At 34.5% G+C, this 24,711-nt stretch overlaps 1 protein-coding gene across 1 annotated transcript; it reads left to right on the forward strand.

Moving 5' to 3' along the window:
- Window positions 1-673: 673 nt before the first annotated feature.
- LOC137925671 (sperm-specific sodium:proton exchanger-like) lies at window positions 674-24,414 on the forward strand. Its single transcript, XM_068769144.1, has 21 exons — window positions 674-1,870; window positions 3,687-3,912; window positions 4,947-5,103; window positions 6,032-6,206; window positions 6,908-7,140; window positions 8,098-8,219; window positions 9,752-9,878; window positions 10,834-10,912; window positions 10,993-11,093; window positions 11,935-12,068; window positions 13,136-13,239; window positions 13,789-13,900; window positions 14,077-14,252; window positions 15,504-15,622; window positions 16,981-17,125; window positions 20,345-20,493; window positions 21,184-21,194; window positions 21,302-21,378; window positions 22,588-22,615; window positions 23,489-23,577; window positions 24,361-24,414. Exons 1-21 carry the CDS (start codon window positions 674-676, stop codon window positions 24,412-24,414), a joined length of 3,615 nt encoding a protein of 1,204 aa, XP_068625245.1.
- The last annotated feature ends 297 nt before the right edge of the window (window positions 24,415-24,711 follow it).

Raw genomic sequence — 24,711 nt, forward strand, 5'->3', positions numbered from 1 at the left:
AATAAAACCATGTTTAATAATCAAGAATGATCCTTTTAGCAAAACTCGGCGCCGGGTCGTAAAACTCCATCCACCCAATTATGGTTAAAAACGATCGTTCCGTACTTCATCAGAGCTGAAGACTGGCTGTTGTTTAGACCTGATCATAATCCACCGATTATGACTTACGGTCAGTTTTAGAGAGTAATCTTACCTCTAAACGTCATGATAATCTGGAGTCACTGAAACAATCGATACGATTGGTCGTGAAGAATTATACCAAAGAAAGCGTGCGTGCTGTATTGATATAACTGGTCTTAACATTTAAAGGACTGTAGGCACAGCCAATGAAGACCACTTCGAAGAGCATTTATATTTTTAATGTTTCTGCATTGACGTATTAAACTAACACGCTGTAAGTAATAGTAATAAATGTTAAGTGCAGAAGAAAGATGTTGTTTTTTGTTACAATATTGATAACACGACTAAGTATTTCAGATGTGTACAATAAAAGGTATTTAATTAAAATGACGTCATAAGTCACTTGTTATTTAATCAACTGCTGTTCAATTAGGCTATGCCTTTTTGAGACGTCAACAAAATGACGATTATTTTTCTTAAAGTATTGCTCTTATTAAGGTTTACATTTATCCAATGCGAAAATCGGACCAATTTTACGGTTTTACAAGGAAATATGAGCGAGAGTGATAATATAAAATTCGGTGACCCGTCACGGCCAAGTCTTGCCTACCCTACTTCCTTAGCTTTCCTATTTATATTCATGACATTGTTAGTTGGTGTCGTTGTAAGAGCGATTATGCTTTGGACCAGCTTCGTTCTTCCTTACCGGGTTATCATGTTCTCTATTGGAGGAATCGCTGGTTTCTGTGCGAACAGGTATCCTTTATTTAAACCTTTCGTTGAAATCTGTTACATTGACATAGACGTTCTTTTAATATCTTTCCTACCCGTGCTTGTTTTTAGCACTTCCTATGGCGTCGATTCTCATTCATTTTGGAAGAGTTTTCCACAGGTTTTACTCGTCGGCGTTCTTGGTACGTTGTTAACTTCTCTTATGTTGGCGTTTATGGCGTATTATCTTATAGAGTCGTCATGGAATTTACCAACAGCAATTTTGTTTGGGGTTGTTTGTGCTCCAATCTATCCTACTGAAGTTGTTAAACAGTTGAAGGAGATGTCTAGAGGAAAGTATATTAGTGTGTTGTTGTTAGGTGAAGGTTTGATAGGGGATGCGACGACTATGATTGAGTTTACCGCTGTGTTTGGGTATTCTGCTATGGCTTTGACTGAGGCGTCACAGATGGCGCTACTGCTTCTAAGATTTGCTGGTGGTGGAATAATTTTGGGTGTCGTTATGGGACGGATAACTGCAGCTCTATTATCCATAACGTATAACGACCTGTTGTGTGCTGTAACAGTGACGTTAGCAGGCGCATATCTAACTTATTATGTAGGCGAGAAGTTCTTTTACGTTTCTGGATTATTAGGGACTGTTATAGCTGGTGTGACAGTCAGTAATAGGAAATCGACCGTCGCTGGAGATATTGAGCAAGTTATATCGCAGTTTTGGTCTATACTGTCGCATGCAGCGAATACTTTGGTATTTACAATGGTAGGAGTTGTTATCTTCGAAAAGGTCAGCTACGTAATGAGTGTTCGTCAAGTTTCTCTTGTCTTCGTGACGTATTCAACAGCTTACTGTTCGAGGCTCATGATGTATTCAATAATGACACCGATACTAAGGCATGTAGGGTATGGTATATCGTGGCAACACTCTATGGCTTGTGTTTGGGGAGGATTGAGAGGACCATTGTCCTTGTGTTTGGCGTTGATTGTACTACAGACTCCGGGAGTGGCGGATGCTGGAGAGGTATGTATAAACTAATGTTAATTGAGTACATCTGTTTGATTACTATTTAATTATTATTTTTCCCGAAGAAAAAGTTTCTACATAAATTATCCAAAAAGTACTAAGAATTGGTAGATGATTCGAAAAACATCTTTCGGCTTTAAGCGGGCGTTCCATGAAATCACTTGGTGCGAGATAGGACCTTGGCTTGTGCTATCACTTAATTAACTATAAATATACATAGTCGGTTCTCAAAGATTGTCACGGGCACAAAAACATAACTAAAAATTACATTGGAATTTCTTTATAAACACTCGATTAGATTATTCCCGATTAGATTATTTTGTTTGAAGTGATTTCTTCACACCATTGTGGTGACTTGTTTACTATGATTTTCGACTTGCTTAACACTTTAATAACAAGCAAAACGTGTTTATCGCACTATTTATTATGAGGTATAATGAAATTTCAATAAATTATTACAATAAGAGATTTGGCATTGAACCATAAGGACATCAGTAGTTTTTTTTTATTTGGTTCACTTAACTATTTTATTACACATTACAGACTACAATTAGAGTATATATAAAAAATTTAACCAAATAGGACGTTCTAGAAGTGAACACTACCTACATGCATGAAATCGAGACTAAGTTATACTTTAAAGTACAGATCAAGTTACACTACACAATCAAACATTTAAAGTAGTTCTTAATTTGAGATATTTTTACATTAAAAACTATCTTTTTCTTTATCTTAGTTATTATACAGTTTGCACATGCCCCACGTCTGCAGATGCTGGCCGTATTTAGTTCGCCGTGAAGGCAAGTCGAAAGATACCCTGTTATTCAGATGGCTCAATAGACACTTTACTTTTTACTGTGTAATGCGTTTTAAATGTGTAAAACAAATTTAATTAGTAATTACAGCTAGTAAGGCGCAATTTGCAATTCTGAAATTCTGTTCGCAAGCCAAAGGTGTTGGCACTTTAGGTACGTTTGAAAAAAGTATCTAATGAGAACCTAGCATTGCAGGCATACAGAAAAAAAACAGGTCACCCACTCACCCAGCGATTGAAGAAAATATGGGAGAAAAGAGCCAGAAAGTTATTGTATTAGTACAAATAATAGACACTCCGTGACATCCTTTTTCAGATGAAAAAAGTATGTTTAGAAAAATTTCCAATGGCCAAATTGACTGAGTGTACGCTATCAATTTAATGAAAGCCTACAACACCATTTTCGGACTTCTTAAATTAATTTTATGTTATTACATATTCCAGAAATAAAATATAAATTAAAAAAAATCTGGTTTTAGTTTTGTAGGCAACTAGTTGTACCCTGCGCGTGTAGCTACGTCATAGATTTAAATAAATTTCCAGGAAAGACATTACACAAATATTCAATTAATTTTGAGACATTTTATTGATTTTCCATGTTAAAAATTGGTCATACTAATATAGAAGTCTTCGTGGGTTCATGCACAACAATTTTGCTAAAGATCATCACATGATAAAATGCATAGTTTACGGTTCTATAAAGGACATACAGACAAACATTCTTTTTTATATATAAATTACACTTGTGACAATTTTTAAGGACAGATCATGTATATTTAATTTTCTTTTAAAATTACTTTTATGATAGGTGTATATATATGTAGGTATGTATTATAAGATATTTCAGGTATTACAAGTTATATATAAATAGTTCTTTACTTCTGTCTTAAATTTTTAATGTGTTGTTTGACTGAAGAGTTTTGGTGGATTGTTGAATACAATGAATTCCACGTAATGTTCAGACAATAATCTTATAATTAATATAATTAGTACTTGTAGATATTTATCATCCAAACCGCCGGCCTTGTTCTTCTATCCTTACTTATCAACGCCACAACCATGGGGAAGGTTCTCAAGATGCTAGGGTTGGCAGAGATCTCTCTCGCTAAGAAAGCCAACATGACTAACTGTGTCAAACGCATCATGTCGACACGAGACCGCTGTATATCCATGTTGAAGATGGACAAGTTCTTGGCTGATGCTAACTGGGATCTCGTGCAAGCAGGTTTCCTTTTTATTTTCATCTGCATATATTTTTATAAGGCTAAGTAAGTTATCAGAAGTTCTTTTAGTATATATGTGATAATATAGTGACAAAAAACATTTTAAAAATTTGTATTACTACATATTAACATTTATTATTGTTTACTATTTGACGATCCAGACTTTATATTGCCAGAATTTATTGGTTTGTCGCAATTTAATAGTAATAATAAATTAATCTAATGTTTATAACAAGGGTCACTTTATAAAGGGTAATTTCAAATAGGTGTAAAAGCCTTAAAATTTTTGGCTGATTAATGATAAAGCTATGCTTTAAACCTTTTTAAAACCTTCACATCTATAACATATCACTCTTTATACCGTTTCGAGCTGTAATTTAGGTCCTTTTTTATTAATAACACCGAAGTGTGAATATTTCTAATAAAACAGTTAGAAAGTGTATTTTTACTCTTAAATTATTAACTTTTTGTCGCGTTTGATCCCAAATTAGGATCAATGGCCAAGTGTGGTCAATAGGTATTACTACAAAGTAGTGGGAATATTCTACAGCCTTTGCATATTTATGAGAAGATTCGTAGATGAACGAAGTATAATAAATAGACCAGCGGATTGGAGCCTGGAGGCTATAGAGTGGATTATGGTCTGGCAAGCGCGGCGTATGTAGTCCAACCAGGACGTGGATATACAATCTTGTAAATATCTTTGGAAGACTCTGCAATCGGCCCATTTGGAAATATACAAGGGAGACCTAAGTCCAATAATGGTCTTAAGCAGTCATTCCTGAGCTCCAGATCCAGCTTCCGACAACACGATATAGCTGGCAAACTCACGGTGAATCCGTAGTATGCTGAGAAGATATATCTCTATCAATCTGCATTCAACTATTGTGGTGGATCTGTACCTTCTTTGACTCACTCTATCCCACCAATGAGCTTATTACAAGGTGAACCACCACAACTTGGTAACCAAGATAGGCTCTCCCTATTCATATAACTTAGACTTTAATGTAGAACTTAAATTGATATCTAATTTAAGGTACAACGATCAAACATCCGTATCAGATCCAAATGTCCAAACGTGACGAAGATTTTGAGGATGATACGTATATGGGTTACCACTATACCACATGTCCGGATTGCGAGAGGGAAATACCAAATGAACCAACCAAAAAGGAATTCGCAGAGATGATGCGGTGAGACTGTATGTAGTGTTATTAATTATAGGTGTGAATGGTTTAAAAGGGACAAAGTATATCACATTTGCTGTTAATAAATGTAACGCACATCCTTTCCAATGGTTTTAGAACTAATAAATAACGTAATGGTAATATAGTAAGAAAGAGTGTTTTCAAAATTTCGTTTGCTACATATTAAAATTGCCAGAAGTTATTGGCCTTTCACATTCCACTACAAAAATAAATACATTTCAGTGTGATCACTTTAGATTGGGTGATTGGAAATAGGTGAAAAAGATTTACAAGTTTTAGCTAACAAATGTGCTATACATTCATCACTTTAAAGCTTTTACACCTGTAACCAATCACCCTATATTACGATTTAATAATAGGACTGTTTGAGACAATGAAACAAATATTCGTTAGCGCATATTCTAAAGAATATTCGAAAGAATAAATATTTATTCTTTCGAATAGGCTTCGTGTTATAATTATTAGTAGTAAGAATACGTACAGTGGTTGCCCAGCGGTAGAAGACTGAGACCTAAGATCGTAGTTCAAAGGTTCGACTCCCGGGATACAATCTTGTATAATTCACACTTTGCGCATTTATTATATATGATTGCCACCGTTTCCAGTAGAGACGTTGCAGCATCCTATATGTTGTATATACCTCTCAATGACATCTTTGAGGAAAACCTAAGCCATGCAGTGGGTGTCTATAGAATGTAAAGAAAACAATAATGTAATCTAAAGTGTGTGTGCTACATAGTCTTGAGTGTTGGATCTTGGGGTTGTAAACATATAAACACAAATAGCCGCCGAGTATTCTTACGTCTTTTCGAATGCGAAGAACACTTATGTTAACTGCTATGCTGCTACATTCAATATCTTTTACATTCTTCTACATATTGGAAGTATAAACAACGAAACTCAAACTCCACAGAGAGGCAAATCAAAGAGTTTTAAAGGCAATGAAGATCTCTTACTGGCGACAGTTTGAACACGGAAAAATAAGCAAAGACGGTGTCAGGACTCTAGTCCAGGCGGTGGAGGTAGCTGCTGATGCCGATGACGGCAGGGTCAATCTAGAACTTCTGGGGACTTTATGGAGACCTAAAGTAACTTTCTCTGCACAGTATCGAAAAACTACTTTTCTTTTTTCTAGGTGTGATAACAGCGAATATTCCGATTTTTTTTCAGTATTTAATAAATTTTTGTTTTATCTTATACACAATTTTCCGTACATCGTTTATACTGATTACTAGTGATAAAATTTAGAACACGATTGGGCACTTCTGAACATGGTCTTACCCCATAGATTTCGAATAGCACCAGTAGGAAGCCTTACGTTGCGCTTGATGGTCCGTGGTCTCCAGAAACTTAAGGCCACAAGTGACCTAATCCGCGTGATATATAACCTGCCAACTGCCTTTTCAACTTGCCCATAGTGCCCACTATGCATAAATCATGGATACAATTTTAAAAATATCCTCCTCACAGATTTGCTCTTGAAGAGTTCCTCAACTACTCAATTACCACTTATTGCTTTAGCTTTTTAGAGTTTTATATTATTATATATCATTTTTAATTAGAGATTAATTGTCCAGGGTTAAGGTTCTGAAGCTGGAACCTGGTATCGGCAAGCGCAGCACGGGACCTCCAGTATTAAGGCCGTTGAAAGGCTTCAAACGGCCTCAATGCTGAAAGGCTGTTCAGATGTGTAGGCTCTGCAAATTAAATGATGATGATGATGAAATAAAAGTAGATAATATCTTTTCAAAGGTGCTTCTGAAAACTTCAATGTTAATATTATTTCAAGGCACATGCCGTGTGGTTACGTCGTAAGTTAGTTAAAATGATGACCTCGGAGACTGCAACCGTTCAGATGCCCCGCAACCGCTGGCGGCAACTGGCCCACCGCATGGTCTCGAATGTGTGGTTCGACGGCGTCATATATATTATGATTCTCTGCAACACTCCAGTTATACTCTGCGAGGTGGCAATGAGATTTCCTGCTCGGACTACTATTTACGTTATTAAGTCCTTAAATTTGTAAGTTAAATTCTATTAACTATCTTCTACTACTATTTCTTTTCCCTTTATTTCTTTGTGAGACTAATATTTATGTGCATATTAAAGACAAGAATTTTGGCTACCGATGGTCATTTATCATGGTAGGATTATGAAAGGCTTGTTTATATTTATTTATGAATATAAATATCAACTTGGGATTACTTATTGTGATCACATGTGTAATTGAAAAATCGAATTTTGCTTTAATATTTTGATAGCTTCTAACTTAACGTAACGAGGTTTTCAAAAGCTTCCTGATTTTTGACTAAAGGCCATCTAGGATTTTATTTCTATCTGCAAAGGTTTTAATAGCTAATGACATTCTTAAACAGTGAAATAACTTTCTTTCTTGTAAAGTTGAAGTATTTCATAGAACCTTCAATAGAATGAAACAAAGATAATATAGCGTGTTAACATATACCAAAAGGTATTATTACCAAATTACAATGAAAGTATTTATACCGGTTTTAAAATAACTGCAACGAATTTTCTTGAGTAAATTGACTGGATTATGTAGACAATTTTATGCTTTGTTGGCCGAACATTGTTAATTTCAGAAAATGCGCAATCTACCTCATTGTGCAGTAGGTTAGGATGCGTTTATATGGGGACAAAATGTCAGTAACAATCAGTTATTATGTTGATTGTTTTTTTTTTACCTTTCATATCTGGTGTTTTCGCACTGATTTCAATTTATGCAATTCAATTTCAAAACTAGTTATGTCGTAAAAATAAAATTTAATGACAATAGTATAGAAATAATGAAAGAAAATTTATTATTATTTTAAGAAACCCACAAACTGTTAATGATTTATATTATATTGACCAATTTAAATTAAATTAAATTATAAAGTATTAAATTATTATTAAATTATTAAGTATTTAAATTATAAAGTAAATATCATAGTAAAGTAAGATATTACTTGTCATTTACAGGTTCTTCTATATAATATACGTGTTAGAGATGGTAATAAAAATGCTGGCCCTTGGCATACATGGTTACTTCAAGTCACATTGGAATAAATTGGACTTTCTCATAATTGTTATGGCTACTGGAGGTAAGGGATATGTTTACAAAACAAAGTTTTTGAAAAATATAGATATCTGTCATGTTTTGAATGCAATAGCTTTGTTTCATTACTGGATCTATAAAACAATAAAAAAATACAGGTAAATAGGTCCTTCCATTTTGAGGGTACTATTAGTTTAAGCCAAGCTGTGTCAAAAAATGGAACGTGTTCTAAAACTGTTTGCTTATTGTGTGTAGTGTGTATAGTCATAAGAATTAATGTCTTGGTGATCGATGCATTGATTTTGTCAAACAATATTCGCAGTAATGTTTATAACAAAATATTACTGTACAAAATACTCCCTATTTCGTTTGACAAACAAATGAATTTAATTACCGTGTACAGATATATACAGGTTGATTTCTTATATGTGGAAAATATTTAAAGGAGTGAAAGTAAAGCTTATTTGCTGTCAAATAACGTACGAGGTACAGAGTGTACTCAGCCTGAGTGGGCTACCACTGCTGGGCAATAGAAGGCTGAGTGATACTAGGTCGAGTGTTTGATTTCCGGTGTACAACCTTATATAATTCCTACTTTGTGCACTAATTACATGGAATTGCCACTGTTCACATACTAGTTTCCAGACTATGAGAAGCAGCGTTCTCTGCGTACCAATATACCAGACTGCGATCGCGAACCCACTATCTAAGCGTGGCGATTGTGGTATATCTTCGCATAGATAATTTTGGGCAGGCCTTTGCCTTGTAGTGGGCATCTATGGATTGAAACGACGATGACCATGCACTGTCCAAAAATCAATAGTTTCAAAAATAACGTAATCCGTACAAAGCGTTTCCAAAATTCGGATTGCTACATATTAAAATGAATTATTGTTTACTGTCTCTGTTGATTTTGTGTTACTAGTAGTAATTGGCACGGCGCATTAAAATAAATATCCGAAAAAAGATTACAGGATGATTGAAAACAGGTGTAAAAATTTAAAGCTTTTTAATGACAGCTGAGTTTTATATTCACCTCTTTTAAGCTATTACACATAAAACTAATCACCCTGTATAGAAAAAGAAGAGATTTATAGATAAGATAAATATATAAGAAATGTTTACCAGCATAAACAGATACAGAAACATATTGTGTAATTAAGCATGCTGTGTGTAGATATAATTAATGATCCTGCTGAACTATGCACGAGTCGACTTGTCAGTCACAAATAATTGTAACTTGAAGTTATTTATGGGCAGGTTTCTAATGATTTGAAACTTAATCCTATATGCGATTAATAACCGTGCTATTTAAGAAAGACCTCGATCGATGACGTTTGTAGATGTAGAGAAAACTTAACTAAGTTTGTGATTCTTCGATTAAACAACTCAATTTTTATTAATTTACTCTATGTAAGGAATAATTAGGAATTTCAAAATTACTACAATTATTTCTGAAAACATATTATAGTTTATAAATAATATATAGTATATCGTATATGAATAATAAACATTTTATACTTTTGATATTATGATTGCAAATAAAATGCATTGGTTTATTTTTCTGTTTAACACCAGATCTGGTATTAGATATACTGGATACATTGACACCTTGGAACAAGTGGACTAATCTTAATTCCAGTGTGCTCACCGCAACAAAACTCCTTCGCACTCTACGCTTTCTTCGCTTATGCAAATTAGCCAGGTAAATTACTGTTGAACAATAAAACAAATTTTCAATTTCGCTTGACTTTATTATTCCTTGTTACATTTACAAAAGTTACTGTTTCCGTAGCGACTACTTCTCTTTTTTATACTCGTATATAGTAAGTTGGGACAATTAACCACAGGTTACATGACTTTAATGCACAAATGTCCGAGTTTTGACACTTTTGGAGACAACTTAGCTGTTTTTATTTTTTTAATAATTTAATAAAATTTATTTACGTATAGTTTAAGGCATTAGCTAGTTATAAACACACCAGACGGCTTATTGTAATTACACGCAAGCTAAGCCAGAGATGATATCTTTTTCTCAGACATGCCTTTGACAAGCTGTTTGCAACACTGTAAATATCCGACGTCCCTTCCAAGTAAAACAACTGAATCGAGGGGCATCGGATGGTAATAGAGGGAGTTCTGAGTAAGGCAGAAGCGTAATGCGAAAGATTTTATACCTTAAGATCATCAGGTTAACATATTTATTTATCTACATAATTATTAACCATTAAATACCTTTACTCGCTTCGTTTGTAACGGTATAGAAGTTTCAATCGTTTTGATTTTATATTGTTAAATAAAACACTCTCATTTAGATAAATATCAATCAATTTTAAAAATTCTTTTCGTACGACTTTCTATTACGACGTTTTTAAGCAGTAATGTAATAAACAATAAGTTAATGTATGTTATAGTTGTAACATGGGTGGAAGCGTATATCTAGGTCAACAAAGACACACAAACTGCGTCGGGGTTTTCGAGACAAAACAACATAGCGCTTTTACGTCACATAGCAGTCAAACCGTTAAGGCCCCAGTAGCTAACATTTTCGCGGGCATATGACCTGCCCACTGCTGATACTTACGTTTTTCTACGTATCACTTCATACCTGTTTCTATTCTATTAATATATCAATATTAATTAGCCAAGCTTTCTCCCAGGGTATCAGTTCCGAAGATAATGGCCTACATCGATAGAATGATAGATATACAATTAGCATTTGGATATGACGTTGGTAAGGTAAGTGTTAAATACAACCTTTTGAAAGCGTGTTAATTATGACAGTTTTTGGTGAAAATTAAAAAAAATAACCTTTTCAGGGTTTTGTGACAGCGGAACAAGAAGTTTGTAGTTTGCTGCCTCAGTTGGTGGACAATTTGCAGATACAAGAGAAACTCGACAGCAGATTGGAGGCTGATAGGTTCAAGAATATATTTTTGTATTTAAAAATACAGAATACACTCTGATGGGTACAGGCCTAAAATCTTTAATGGGTCGAATGTATAAATTATTTGCTGCCAGTTAGTGTACACTCTTTACAAAAATCTATAGTTTTAAAAATAATATATAAATTGTTGACAATACAGTACGTAAAAGCGTTTTTAAAATTCGAATTACTTGATTTTAAATTTATTTATTATTTACTGTATCCCTGTAGACTTTTTACTGCCAAAAGTCATTGGATTGATCGTATTACAAAAGAAAATAATAAATTGATGTGTCATATTTCTCAGTAAGCAATATATAGATTAAATGGTTATTGTTGTAACAGCTCTTATTCGAACTTTTAAAGCTTTCAGACACTCAGACTCAGACTTGCCAGAAGGCAAGTGTGCAATTTTTGTTACAGAAAAAAGAAGATACAAATAACTAATAGAAACATACTTAAATAGGAGAATATAATATATACGTATATGATACATACACATAAATTACTATATACAAGTAAAATGAAGTAAGAAAATAAATCGTCATTGTTTCGTTAATAAGTTTCGAATCTTTTCTTAAACATATACCAGTTTTCTAACTATAATTTTGCGGAGGAGTTTATTCAAAAGTATGATAGAAAAAGAAAAATGAATCGAAGCGGAATTTCAAAAACCTTTCACACTCAAACGTGTGAATTATATAAAATCACTGTTACGCCTTGGACCAAAATCAGACGCCTTGGGTCAAGATCTCTAAGATACGTGTGATCTAATAACGCGCATAAGTCTCCCATAGTGTATTAGTCAGTCAGTACAGTAAAATTGTTTTTTTAGATTAACAGTGACTCGTCAGCTAGGGTTGTTGCAGCGCGACCGACCGTGGACCGCCATCACGGTGAAGACCCGTCAAGCCACCACCTCCACCTTGAACATTATGATTTTAGATACGATGCAATTGAAAGAAGAGGGTAAATCTTGACGCTAACTATGTATTTTTAGGCAAATTGTATATTCAAATTTAAAACAAAATTTTTCAATCGTTTATGGATGAATTCAATTGTTTTAAAATAGAAGACAAAGTTGAAGTTACGCTTATTGTTATGTAATGTCCTAAGGTTTTTAGTTATACTGGTGGTAGATTTTTGTTTATGTAGCACCATCGCCCTCTGCACATATAATCAAAGTTTTATAGAAATGAGATACTGTAGTAACTTCCTCGAAAAAATCCTCTTCGGTGTAGCGAACTTTTAATATATGGAATAAAAACGGAGGAAAGACTTTTATGTATTCAGAATGATGTTAGCTATGAAACAACGAGACTTCGGCATAATTGTTGCATTAATTATATTTTATTTCGACCATTTTGAACCAGTTTTAATAAAAACATTGCAATACAAAATATCTGACAAACAATCTTTATTTTATAGTTCGCAAAATCGTTTACGAATATATTTGCCGCCAAGCAGAAACGTTTACATATTATTATATATTCATGTTCCGGTAAATAATTTTTCAGTTAAAATGTTTATTTCTCATTTTCCTTCTATTCTTCACTAATTCGTTAGTGCTTTCTTTATGTTCTTCAAAATATCTATCTATGTTCATTGCTTATATATCATCTGCCTTTCATCGCCTTCCCCATATTAGCTCTTAGATCACAACTTGATTCACAGGTAAATTTTGGTATCACAGCATTGACTAATTTTTATTCAATTTATTTCCATTAATTTCTAATTTTTTCATTTTTACAATTTTAGGTAGCATTGTTTTTATTTTTCTTTCTAACGGTATTTGCTACTTTTAACTGTTTTAAGGTCTTGCCCGAGTCCTGTACTACTCTTGTGTCTTATTTTAATTTATTGCGTACTGTACTTCTTTTCTGCTAAAACCTAAGAACGATAGGCACTGTTGGCCGTCGCCTGTTAGTTTAGCGGTATTGTCTATTTTTGCTCCTATTTCGAACTCTGAATCCGTATACCACCTATTCCATTCGTCAAGCATTTTCAAGTTGTCAAGAGGACCGATTATATTTCAGGCTTTCTCGACGAAATGGAGTATCGCATGTTATTAAACGCAATACAGGAAAAAGTCCAGATGTGCCGACATAAAGGAAGTCTTGTGGCTCCCTCTACACCAGAGGTAAGAAATTCATATCGGATGTTCGGAGGAAAAAACATCATCATGATTTGAGCCGTTGGACCTCCTATAGGACCGGTAACAAGCCATTCAGCATCTTCCAAAGATCTACCGGTGCGTTGGCGTCCACTCCAGAAAGCTAAAGTCTCTGAGGACATCAGCAGTTCTGCACACAATGTGGCCTGTCCATTGCCACTTTGACTTACTTATCCGGTATGGCTGGATTAAGATTTCAAATGTAAATAATAAGAAACTCCAAAAGTTGTACATTTATTTTAATCACTTTAACAAAACTTATGGTGATTTTATTTACTAAATATTATTTTGACCACACGTTGTCTTTCACGCTGGACGCACTGTAGGAATCAGTTTTCAGTATTCCGTAATACTCGCTGAAGTAGGAAACGTCGGGATGTCTTCAACCTAGAGAATTATATTTTTTTTTAGTGCTGAGATGGTCGCCGGTTTTGTCTTATTAACATGGTTTTTAAAGTACCTCCATAAATTTTTATGAGCTATAATATCTTTCGTAATTCAAGCTTGTCTTTTCAGACACAATTGCGAGCAGTATCGTGGCTCCAAGGCAATGAGAGAGTGGCAGATTTTTTTCTAGAAAATTCCGAAATTTTGAATTATAATTACAATGACGTTCTTCTATCTCGAGGTGAAACTTTACTTCATACACTTTATTTATATCTATAATAATATAATTATAAATAAATTCAATAAATAATAATTACCGGCCTGGAGACAAGTTTTTTGTCACCACTACTTGCTGTTGTATTAAACAATACATGTTCGATATTTAAATTAATTAAAGAAAAAGTAAAATATTTTAAGGTGACGAGCCAAAAGGTTTATACATTCTGGTGTCAGGTCTTCTAGAAGCAACGTACGAGCCCCCAGAAGATGAGTTTGACGAGGCAATTCCAAACTACGAATTCTTTACCGACTTGAAGTTCAGTGAACCGAACCAAGATTATATTGTTTCGGGAAACGCCATTGGAGTTTTAGGAGTGAGTACTTAATAATAAATAATGATGCGGTTAAAACATACATAACTTGTAAATGTTTATTTTAATTTAAGTTACAAATGTAAGATTTTTTCTAATAATCATATGCGTATACTTGCCTGTATTTTTCCCGGATTCTCGGGTTGACCGGTTCCTAAACAATGCTCCTTAGAAATAAATCCGTTTTACTCTCGGTCTATGCCTTGCACGGTTGAAAATAAAGTTATTTTGTGTACGAAGAAATTATTTTGTTAAAATTATTTTTAACAAGTAAAGATTGAGGAAAGAAGTAAAGAGAAGTTTTTGACAAAAATACTATTCAATATAATCTAATAGATTTTATAAATGTTCTACGGGCTTCATAAGAAGGCTCGAGAATGATCAGAAAACAATAGAGAGGGCTATGCTTGGAGTTTCGTTGCGAGACTGAATCAGAAATTAGGATATTCGCAGAAGAACCAAGGTCTTCAATGAAGTTCGAAGAATTGCTTGCCTGAAATGGCAATGAGTGGCAATGGCAATGAGGGCGCTTTTCTCATGTTACCAAAGGCTGTTGGGTTCGAAAGGTTATCGAGTAGCGACAACGAGGCGGTAGATGCAGCGTGGATAGGCTGTCCATAAGGTGGACCAACGATATTAAGTTCGAGGGTAGTCTCTGGATGCAGGTATCGTGGGACCGGTGATCATAGCGTTCTTTGGCGGTGGCCTAGGCCTTGTAGTGGGGGGTCAATCGGCTGAAAAGCAGGAAGGAAGAAATTGACTACATTAGTTTTAAGAAGATTTATACATGTATACAAAGTTTATGATTATTTTAGAATTTAATTATGAAAAATTGTATGACCAATAAAATAATCAGACAGGCGAGATTACTTCGGACTCTGAGGTGTGATGAGAATGTAGCACCAGGTACATATTAAACAGTACCCGGTGTGAGGGAGATTTGATACCTGACACTAACAGGTGAAAGTTATTTTTTCGAGGAAAAGTCTTCGGGACTGCAAAAGGTACTCTTTCCTCTGGAGGACGACAAGAATATCTCTATTCTGGCCAGAGGCTCTAGGAACTCCGAAATTCTGAAAACGCCTTCGCTTCATTTTAAGCAGATGTCAGCAGATGAGCAATCAGAGGCAGTGGTATTTTACTACTTATAATGTTAAAATAATTGACTCAAAAGTGCGTGCAAATGCCTACTTATATTAATAAAGATATTTCGAATTTGAATACAGAATCGTAACATGTATATTTTGATTCTAGGTGCTAACTAATCGACCATACAACTACTCGGTACGCTGCGATACCGCTGTCCAAGCATATTACATCAAGATGTCTGTCATGAAGGAGGCTTTCAATCTCGCTCCTCATCCTATTATGGGGTAATTAAACTATTTATATTCTAGATTCGAATTCCCTAAAACAGCGTTTCTCAATCTTTTTTACATCAAGAACCACTTTAAAAATTTTATGCCCCTTATGTAACATAATTTTTATATTAAAGCGAAAGCGTTAAACTCATGTCGAGTGTATTTTCGAATTGTCCCCCTAAATAATCAAATTACCCTACCCTACGTGGGCCGCACGTTGGAAAGCATTACCGTAGAATGTATGCTTGATCGGTCATGTCACGGGGAATTCCCGAACATCGCTACTCTCACCCGATTTTACAGACCTGAACTTATTAAGTTGGTTGTAAGTAACTACTATAGCGTACACAGTGTATTGTTTACTAATGTGTTGTTTTATTTGGTTTCTCAACTAATAAAGATAACCATTAATTAAGGATTATATTATATTTTTGGGATTAAACGAAGTACAGCTATATAAGCGCGAGTGTATATTTTTTTTTACCAATGATTAGATTCTTGTATGAACTTCTTTTTAAAATTATCACAGTTTTTCAAAACGAGCACTTGGCAAGCGTTTAACGAGTGATATTTTTGCTTAGTGGCTATGGACTTTTTTACAAAAGTTATATTATTACGTATCTAATGGATTCAGGCGTTATTTTGCAGAAGTCCATCCTAAGTAAGAAAAGGACCAATGTATAGCTACTTCCGCCCCCCGCTGATAAAAGCGCATGTGGCAAACAATATGAATTACACAACTATCACTGTTAAATCACTCAACACGTGTTTCACCCCTCCACGAGGCATCTTCAGGAGTAATGTTACACCGATTAGTGCCAAACACAGAGTGCGGGCGGTGCATTTTATTGCACGACTACTACTGCATTGGCGGAAGTAGCTATATATTGGTCCTTTTCTTACTTATATTATTACCTTTTCATCATCACCTAAGTCAATATAAGCCCTCTGCAGGGCATAAGCCTCTTTCTAAGATCATCACGATGACCGTTCTCGTGCCACCCGCATCCTGTGACTTTAAATATACAATGATATGTAATCGGTCTAGAGATAAGTCTCGAAGTGACCCTAAATAAATAACTTTCTAAAATTTACAGTGTCGTGTAGAATAAATTATAAAAAGTTCATTTTTATTGTAACGACCATTAAAATAAGTTGCAGGTAGTTGAAAATGATCCACCTTGTTGGAGGCAACCTATTATTTTCATACCGATAAAATAAAGGAATAGATTCGATAAACTATGAGCTTGTTTTTTTAAATATTTTTATAATAATATCATCAACTATCTCTAAATCTGTGTAAAAGATAGGTGAGTAATTTCGATAACTTTAAATAATTTTATGTTAACACTTATTACGTTTCTTGTAAGACTTGAAGCGGCGATGTGGCGGGAAATCGGCATCAAGCTGTCCCTGATGGTGTTGCCCAGCGTGCCCGCGTACCACGGTTGGTCCGTGGAGAAGCTTAGCATGCGACTAGAGCATGCTTTCGTGCCTTGTATTAAAGCATTTAAGGTTTGTGGTTTCTATAATTTAAAGTTATCCAAGATACAGTTTGACTCTTATTTTACGTCAAAAGTAATATTTTAAAAAATCATATATTTATATAGGGCAGTTTGGCTATAGGTGTAAAAGCTTTATGTATAGCACATTTGTTGGCAACTAATGTATGGTACTTCCTATAAAAAATCAATGACATCAGAAATAATAAATAGCGTAATGATAATATTATACAAAATACTACACATTAAAATTAATTTTAGTCTGTGGTCTGTCTTTACTGGTCTGTCGCATTCCAACAGAAATAAACTGCATAAACAAATTAATTTCAAAGTGATCTCTTTATAATGGTTGATTGATTACGTTTCAAAGCTTTATATTTTTTTACTGTGAAATGAACTATATATTCACGCCTTCAAAAAGTTACACTTATAACCATCATTTGTGTTGCTCTGCAATGAATCAATATTTGCTACTGCAAAGGTCGTCTAACAAATATTTTCTGTTGCGTCAAGATAAAATAAAATTAGTGTTCTTTTTGAATACCATAAATTAATAATTCTTGATTATTTTTGTAAAATACATAACCGTATTTATAAACTTGCGTAGAAAAGTGGAAATTATTTTTATTTTCTATTTCTGTGTAAATATTTTTATAATTTTCATGGTGCTTAAAAGATTTATGAACATTACCTACTTGGAATCATTTATAATGATAAATTGTGTACTTTATGAGAAGAATGACGGAGAAACTTAATTTGGTAGAAACTAGAATCAGATTAAGCTCCCTTTTAATGTCATCCAACTAAAAGCTTGGAAGGTTCGCATCTCGATCTGTGAGAGATCTGAAGAGTCCATAATAAACAGAGACGCAATTCTAAGATCCTTAAAGTGGAGAAATTCATTCCCTAGTCTTATTATCACTTAATAATGCTATAAACTGTAATAGAATTAATTCTTTTAATAGTTTTTGTTCAGTAATCTTTAAATTTATTACATCATAATTCGGGACGTATCTGAGGTACCAGCGGCGTGAGCGGTGGTGGTTGGTAGTCGGTGCTCAAAGCGGGCGGTCGACGGTCTTGGATACCCGGAATGTTTCTGATTATTATCATAATTCGTAGGCACTTACTAAAGTGTTACTAATTTTATGAAGTATAGAGAAAGATATCTGCTGCTGATCTTTATTTCTAGTACTAACATGTACATTGTCATTTTACTTATATTTATTATTATTATGCACATAGACAAGATATATTAATTTTATAATGTCACAATCTTTTCTTTACAAAACTTTTCTCTGTAAGTGTCAAATGTATATATTAGTAACATTAAAAGTAACCCCTAAAAGTTACTTGTATGTAGTACTACCAGTACATGGTTTAATTAAATTATAATATCGCTTGGTATTAGATATTTGTAGTAAATGAACTGATGGAGGACATCGTACTCATCGACGGCATCTGCCAGGATATGGCTACGAGAGAGGTGTTTCAGCCGCCGTGTTACATACCAAGGTATACATATGTATTTTTTTATATCATCAGATTCTTCAATATTTTCTTTAAAATAATTGAAGGATATAACACAAAATTCCCGTTTAGACAGGTAGGTACCACTAACGCGAAGACAGTTAACACATCGTTATCATATTAACAGCAGGATGTCCATCCGCTGGACATAAATAAGCCTTCCCCATAGATTTATAATAGGAACGTTTGAAATTGGCCCGAATCCAAACTTTTTCGATGACTTTAACAATTTTCTTTTATTTCCCCCTGTTTGGTGTGGGACAGCGACGTTACAATTTCGGATAATAAGTTTTTCAGATAATTTTCTTTTGACGTTCGTCTTCTTTCTTCCTTCACAGTATTTTTTATGATTTTTCTTTCTTTCATTCATCATAATTTTTTTCACTCTATAAGCATTATTGTCATTCAACCATCGCCTTTCATCCTTCTCCTCCTTTCCCAAAACATGACAGATTCCTGTTTCCTAGTTTTGTGTTTTCAGTCTTGTATTTTACATTTTATTATATTCTACAACTAACACCTAACAACTTGTGTATGCGCTTCGCTTGCTGGTCTGTGATCTTCACTCCGCTACATGGTGGCCCTAGTGATCATCTGTACTGAAATATTTAACTCCTGAAGTTGTTTCACCGCTCCACGGGGCATCTTCAGGAGTTACTCTTGAAGTTGCCCCGTGGAGGGGTGAAACACGTGTTGAGTAATTTGGCGGTGGCGGTTGTGTGATTCGCATTGTTTGCCGCATAAGCATTTATCAGTGGGCTGGCGGGCGGTGCATTTCGTTGCACGACTACCACTGCATGTGCAGAAGTGGCTAAATATTGGTCCTTTTCTTACCATCTGTTCTGATCGCTATGTGGCCGGCTTACAACCACTTCAACGAATCCGCTGGGCTATGAGTTCCTTTCGTTCGTCTACGGATTGTCTTATTCCTGATTCCTCATCCGTGGTTTGTTAAGCGAGTGTGAGCTTTCCAAGGAGGTCCTACTGCTGGTTCCAGTGTTGACGATAGAAGTATAGCTCGAATTTTTTCCCAGTGCTAATTTTTCGAAGTGATAATAATATTTTCTACAAAACGTCCTCATATAAACCGGTAACACTAAGCTATCCAGCTGTCGTTTGGCCCTATAGGACATCCACGAGTAAGTTAGTTAATTCGTTATTCGAAATGATTAGTAGATGACGCTATGTAACAACATTCTTTGCAAACTATAGGACCCACATGCACACCAGTAAAACGATGTTACTTACTCTTCCATAGCAGATACGATTATAAAATAATACAAAGTAGACATTGGTGTAATCCAGGACCGCACATAGACTGGTATTCCCCAAGTCCTCCCAGCTGCTGGTGTCTAGCACATGCCCAGAGACTAAGCTCCTGATTGTACCTGCTAAAGATACCGATGAACTGGATATCATGGAAGATGAAATAGACGATACGCAATGCGAACTGGTACGTGTGAATTGCATCATACATACTTTTATAAAGAAAATAAGATAATATTGTTCTAATGGAAACAAAATGATAAGTGTGCATTAAAATAAATAATGTGTTTGTGTGGAACCGAAGACAAGCAGTATTTGTGCATGAAAAAAAATACAGCAGTTCTAATTTTGGTTTCTTAAAAAGTGATCTTAAGTTAAAGTTACTAAGAATCTTAATGATGTAAATGTCGGAAATGTCAAAGGGAATATTGTGCAGGTATCAAACGCGTCGTCTCGTTGCCTGTACCACAAGGTGGCACGGCGCCTGTCGAGCGAGTCTCGCGCGTTGTCGGCGCGGCGTGGGCGCTCCAAGCGACGCCGCCCTGCTCGCCGCGTCAACTACCGCGAGTCAGTCTGGGGCAGGCAGTGTTAGTGATACACCAGCTGGGACTACACTAGCTTTTCTTTACTATAGAATGAAAAAACTCACACAAAAAGTAGACAATTCACCCAGTATTACATGTCCTTAATCAACTGCAACTAACTACAAATTGAAATTTAAATCTAGACGTGTTAATGATACACTAGCTTAAATTACACTGGCATTATTTACTATAGAATGAGACGAGTAAACTTGATGATATATATTGTCTTTGCTAATGAGCTACTAGAATTTGAAATTCAAAATTAGAATAACAAAATGGAGTTTTGCTCGGTTTTATTAAATAAACCTGTCTGACACATGGATATAGATCCGATCTGGCAAGGATCAGGGTAATTGTATACTGACTTCTCTGCCCTCCGTGACTTAGCGGGTTTGCATTGCGGATGCGGCGGTGCATTTGAAGGGGATAGATATCCTCCTCGGCCGAATTATGGTTTACGGCCGAGCGAAATACCGCATTCACAGCTGGAGGCTGAGAAGTATCTGTACTTGTGAATTTTATTCGTCCCTAGGTGACAGAACCCGAGATCAGATACTCTTGTTGTCGTAGAGGCCTAAAAGTAAGGTGTGCTAAGCTATGGTTTAGTCTAACTGTGTAGGAAAAGGGGATAATTTGCAACCCTGGCTGACGTAATTGGCTATCCCTGGCAGGACTGTAGAAATGTAAAAAGACTTTCCCAAGGTCTTGCCGTATTGTTATCGTGGCGTATGGTCCCGTGGGCGTTTTTGTTCATGCTAGTTCAATATAAACAGTCACGGTCAGTTATTAAAACTAAACTTCTTATTTAGCAACAGCAGTTTTGCCGGGAACACAAAGCGAAAAGGACTTAAACTCTAAATTCTACAAGCCGAGTGTAGATGATTTGGTAAGTGAAATATTTTTTTTTAAATACACCCATATAACAAAAAAAAACCTAAAAGCCGTTAATAATGACTACTTCTAGACATATCTGACGTAACTAATGATAATATTTATTATATATATATTTTGTTCCAGTTTGTAATAACAGTGCACACTTGTTTGAAGTAGCGATATGAATAGTTTTAAAATAGATTTTTATTCCTAATTCCCGTTTTTATTTTGTAATTCGTATTTATGAATTGAATTTTCACGGTCTTCATGTTCTTTTTGTCCACACGCTCCCTGCAAGTCATACGCCTCCTCCAAGGATATCATAATTTTTCGCGCTTGGCAGACGAATAGGCTATCGCAGTGTGGTGTTATGGTATACAGAGGACGCTGCTTATCTTCTGGAAACTTATTTAAAAGTAGTGGCAATATAATTAATGCGTAAAGTATGAGTTATATAAGATTTAATCCTGGGAATCGAACCCGCAATTTACGAACGCAAGTCCCAGTCGGCTATAGCTGGGGTAAATTATTGACTGAATTTAAATATTCACTGTACACTAATTTGTTGGTAATTAAACTTCTATAGCACTTTTTTTTTGAGAAAAAATTTAGAATTTTTTGACTTTACACGATTTTTAAAGCTTTTAAACACTTCCTCAAATCTACGACGAGTCAAATATATTTTGGTAAAAATTTTAGGCATTCTTTTTTAAGAAACGTATCCATCAAAAAAATTAGTGATGTCTAAATTTGCGACATCCAAGGAAGTTGTGACGAGTCAAACAATTAGCGATTACAAAATTTGTCGTCAAATAAAAAGAGAATATTTAATTTTTTTATTTCTCTTTCGTCATCATGTCATAAGCGCCCATTGCAAGACATAGGCATCCTCAAAAGATCGCCTCGATGACCAGTACTGCGCTGCCCGCACCCTCTACTGTCTACACGTGTTTTTACGCGCTATAAAACAATAATATGTTTATTAAGGAATTACTAGGATGTTAATAATGAAAAAAAAATAGCTTGTAGTTATTAAAAACCAAATCTATCAATTTTTACGCAGTTTTCAAAACTTGTCACTACAAGAAATACATATTATTTAAAAACCTCTGTTCTAATCTATTGTAAAGTTATCGTAGGTTACACAACCTAAGGTTATTTTTATGCACCTTTCAAAATGTTTATTTCAATGTTAATTAATAATTCTTTCTATGTTTTAAAGCCCGAAAAATTGGAACCGAGCAGAGACGGTAAGTACATGCATCTTCGAAGTTTTTTTTTATGATATCTGTAACTCTATATATACATGATGTTATGTATGAATATATTTGACAGTTTTAGGTCTGACAATGCATCACTATACTTAGTATTTGGTTACAGGTGTAAAAGCTTTAAAGGGGTGAATGTATAGCTCATTTCTGGTTAATTATTGTATAGTACACCCAAATATATATCAAAATAGATTACCATATATGATTATTAATTATTTATCGCTGTTGACTTTGTACTAACAAAAGTTATTGGTCTGTCGCATTCCAATGAAAAAATTACCCCTTTAAAGGTTTTCACTTTTTTATTTAATGGCCGTTTTTGGCCTTGCGTTTCTGAGTTATATGTGCACATCGTGACAATGTCCTTAAATCTAAGGATAAATAAGTTATATTACAATTTAAAAACTTGTTTGATGATGCTGAGTGAGCGCCTACATCCGAATGGAGGGTGTAATATACATGACACCCCTTCAAAAAGATTTTACCTTTGGTAGCATGGGACTGGGATGTTAGGACCGCATCTAATTTATAGGAAGTGATTAGTGATTTGAGTAATCGTATATTAGGAGATAATCCATTAATATTCCAGGAAAGTGTAGGCAATAAACAAAAAAATTGATTTTTATAGGTTTTATTGGCCATTTTTATTTTCCTATCACTGGCTACATTCTGGCATCACCAGGTATGCACCTGGTTTTTTTAAAAAAAAAACACTTCCGAATGATAAATAAATACTTAACTTTCTACGATTAGTCTTTACTTGCTCTATCACCTGATATCATCTGACGTTGATTTATTGGACAACTAATAAACATTATACAAGTTTGTTCAAAATCATATGAGTTTTTTCAGAAATATTAAAACACAGCCCAGCTGGAACAACGCAGTCACATTCCCTTCTGCCTTCCGGACCTAATCAGATTTTGGAGCCAGAGCGTGAGGTTTGTTTATTTACTACAATTATTTATTTTAAAACTTATTTTTCAGAATATTTCACTGTTGCAGCGATACTGACCTTATGGTCAAAAAATATTAATCTTTTTTTTCTTCTTCATTGGTCGTCAACTTACCGCATGTGTCCCCGCAAACAGTCTATCAATTGACGAAGTTCATTGGTTGCTTTAAAGGATTGGACCCTATATTTACTAAAACACAGGCACAGCGTATAATGTGACCCTTGGGATCCAAATGACATTTCCGACAATTGCGCTTTTCTGACTTATAAATAAAAAATCAATCCACGAAGTATATAGTATAAATAGCAGTCTGTTTTCTAGAATTTCAATTACACACTCTAATTGCAATATTTAAAAAAAAAACGAGTGCACAATCCTTTAAAAAACAAAATCAAATGTCACTTGGATCACTATGGTTCCTCCTTGCACTTGTAACATTAGAGAATATTCTGGGAATAAAGAATGGTCTAGTAGAGTGGAATTCCAAAGGGTATTTTGTGTACCAACCTGTGCTATTTGCGTTTATTATGCATGCATTCATAGTGACAGTGATGAAAATTTTGAAATAACAAAACTAATTTTTAAAGGTAAGCTGAATTAATAAGTAATATAATCCTTTCAAAAGCAGTATTCTTTATCAACATCATGTCAGCTGATAGATGTTAACTGTAAGGAGTCAGATCCATACATCAGGACTGGCAACACACTGCTTGTCTTGCCACATAACAATTTAAAATAGTCTATATATAATGTGCTTATATTTTTCAGTTGTATACAACCTCTTTAATGAAGCTGAGAAGATCCAGTGAAAACAAAAACTAAGGTGATCATTATAACAATGTACCTTTATAATTTTTTTTAAATAATTTTTCTTATAAAGTTTGTGTTTACACAAAGTAATAATAACCATTTACACTTCATCTATCAATTAATAATGATAATTTACTATATAACTATCAATGTTACTTATAGAGAAACAGAAGGAATTAAAAAATAATTGCTTTTTAATTTCATTTTATTTAAAATTATAAGAAAATTATAATCTTATGGTTGTATATGCGAAACAATAAAATAAAAGAGAGAATAATTCATTTCATAGTTTGTAGAGAAAAACTAAAA

This window comes from Battus philenor, unplaced genomic scaffold, assembly GCF_028537555.1.
Source record: "Battus philenor isolate CCGP_79_NKW_IND1 unplaced genomic scaffold, ilBatPhil1.0.hap1 SCAF_27, whole genome shotgun sequence".
In the NCBI taxonomy this organism is placed as follows: domain Eukaryota; kingdom Metazoa; phylum Arthropoda; class Insecta; order Lepidoptera; family Papilionidae; genus Battus; species Battus philenor.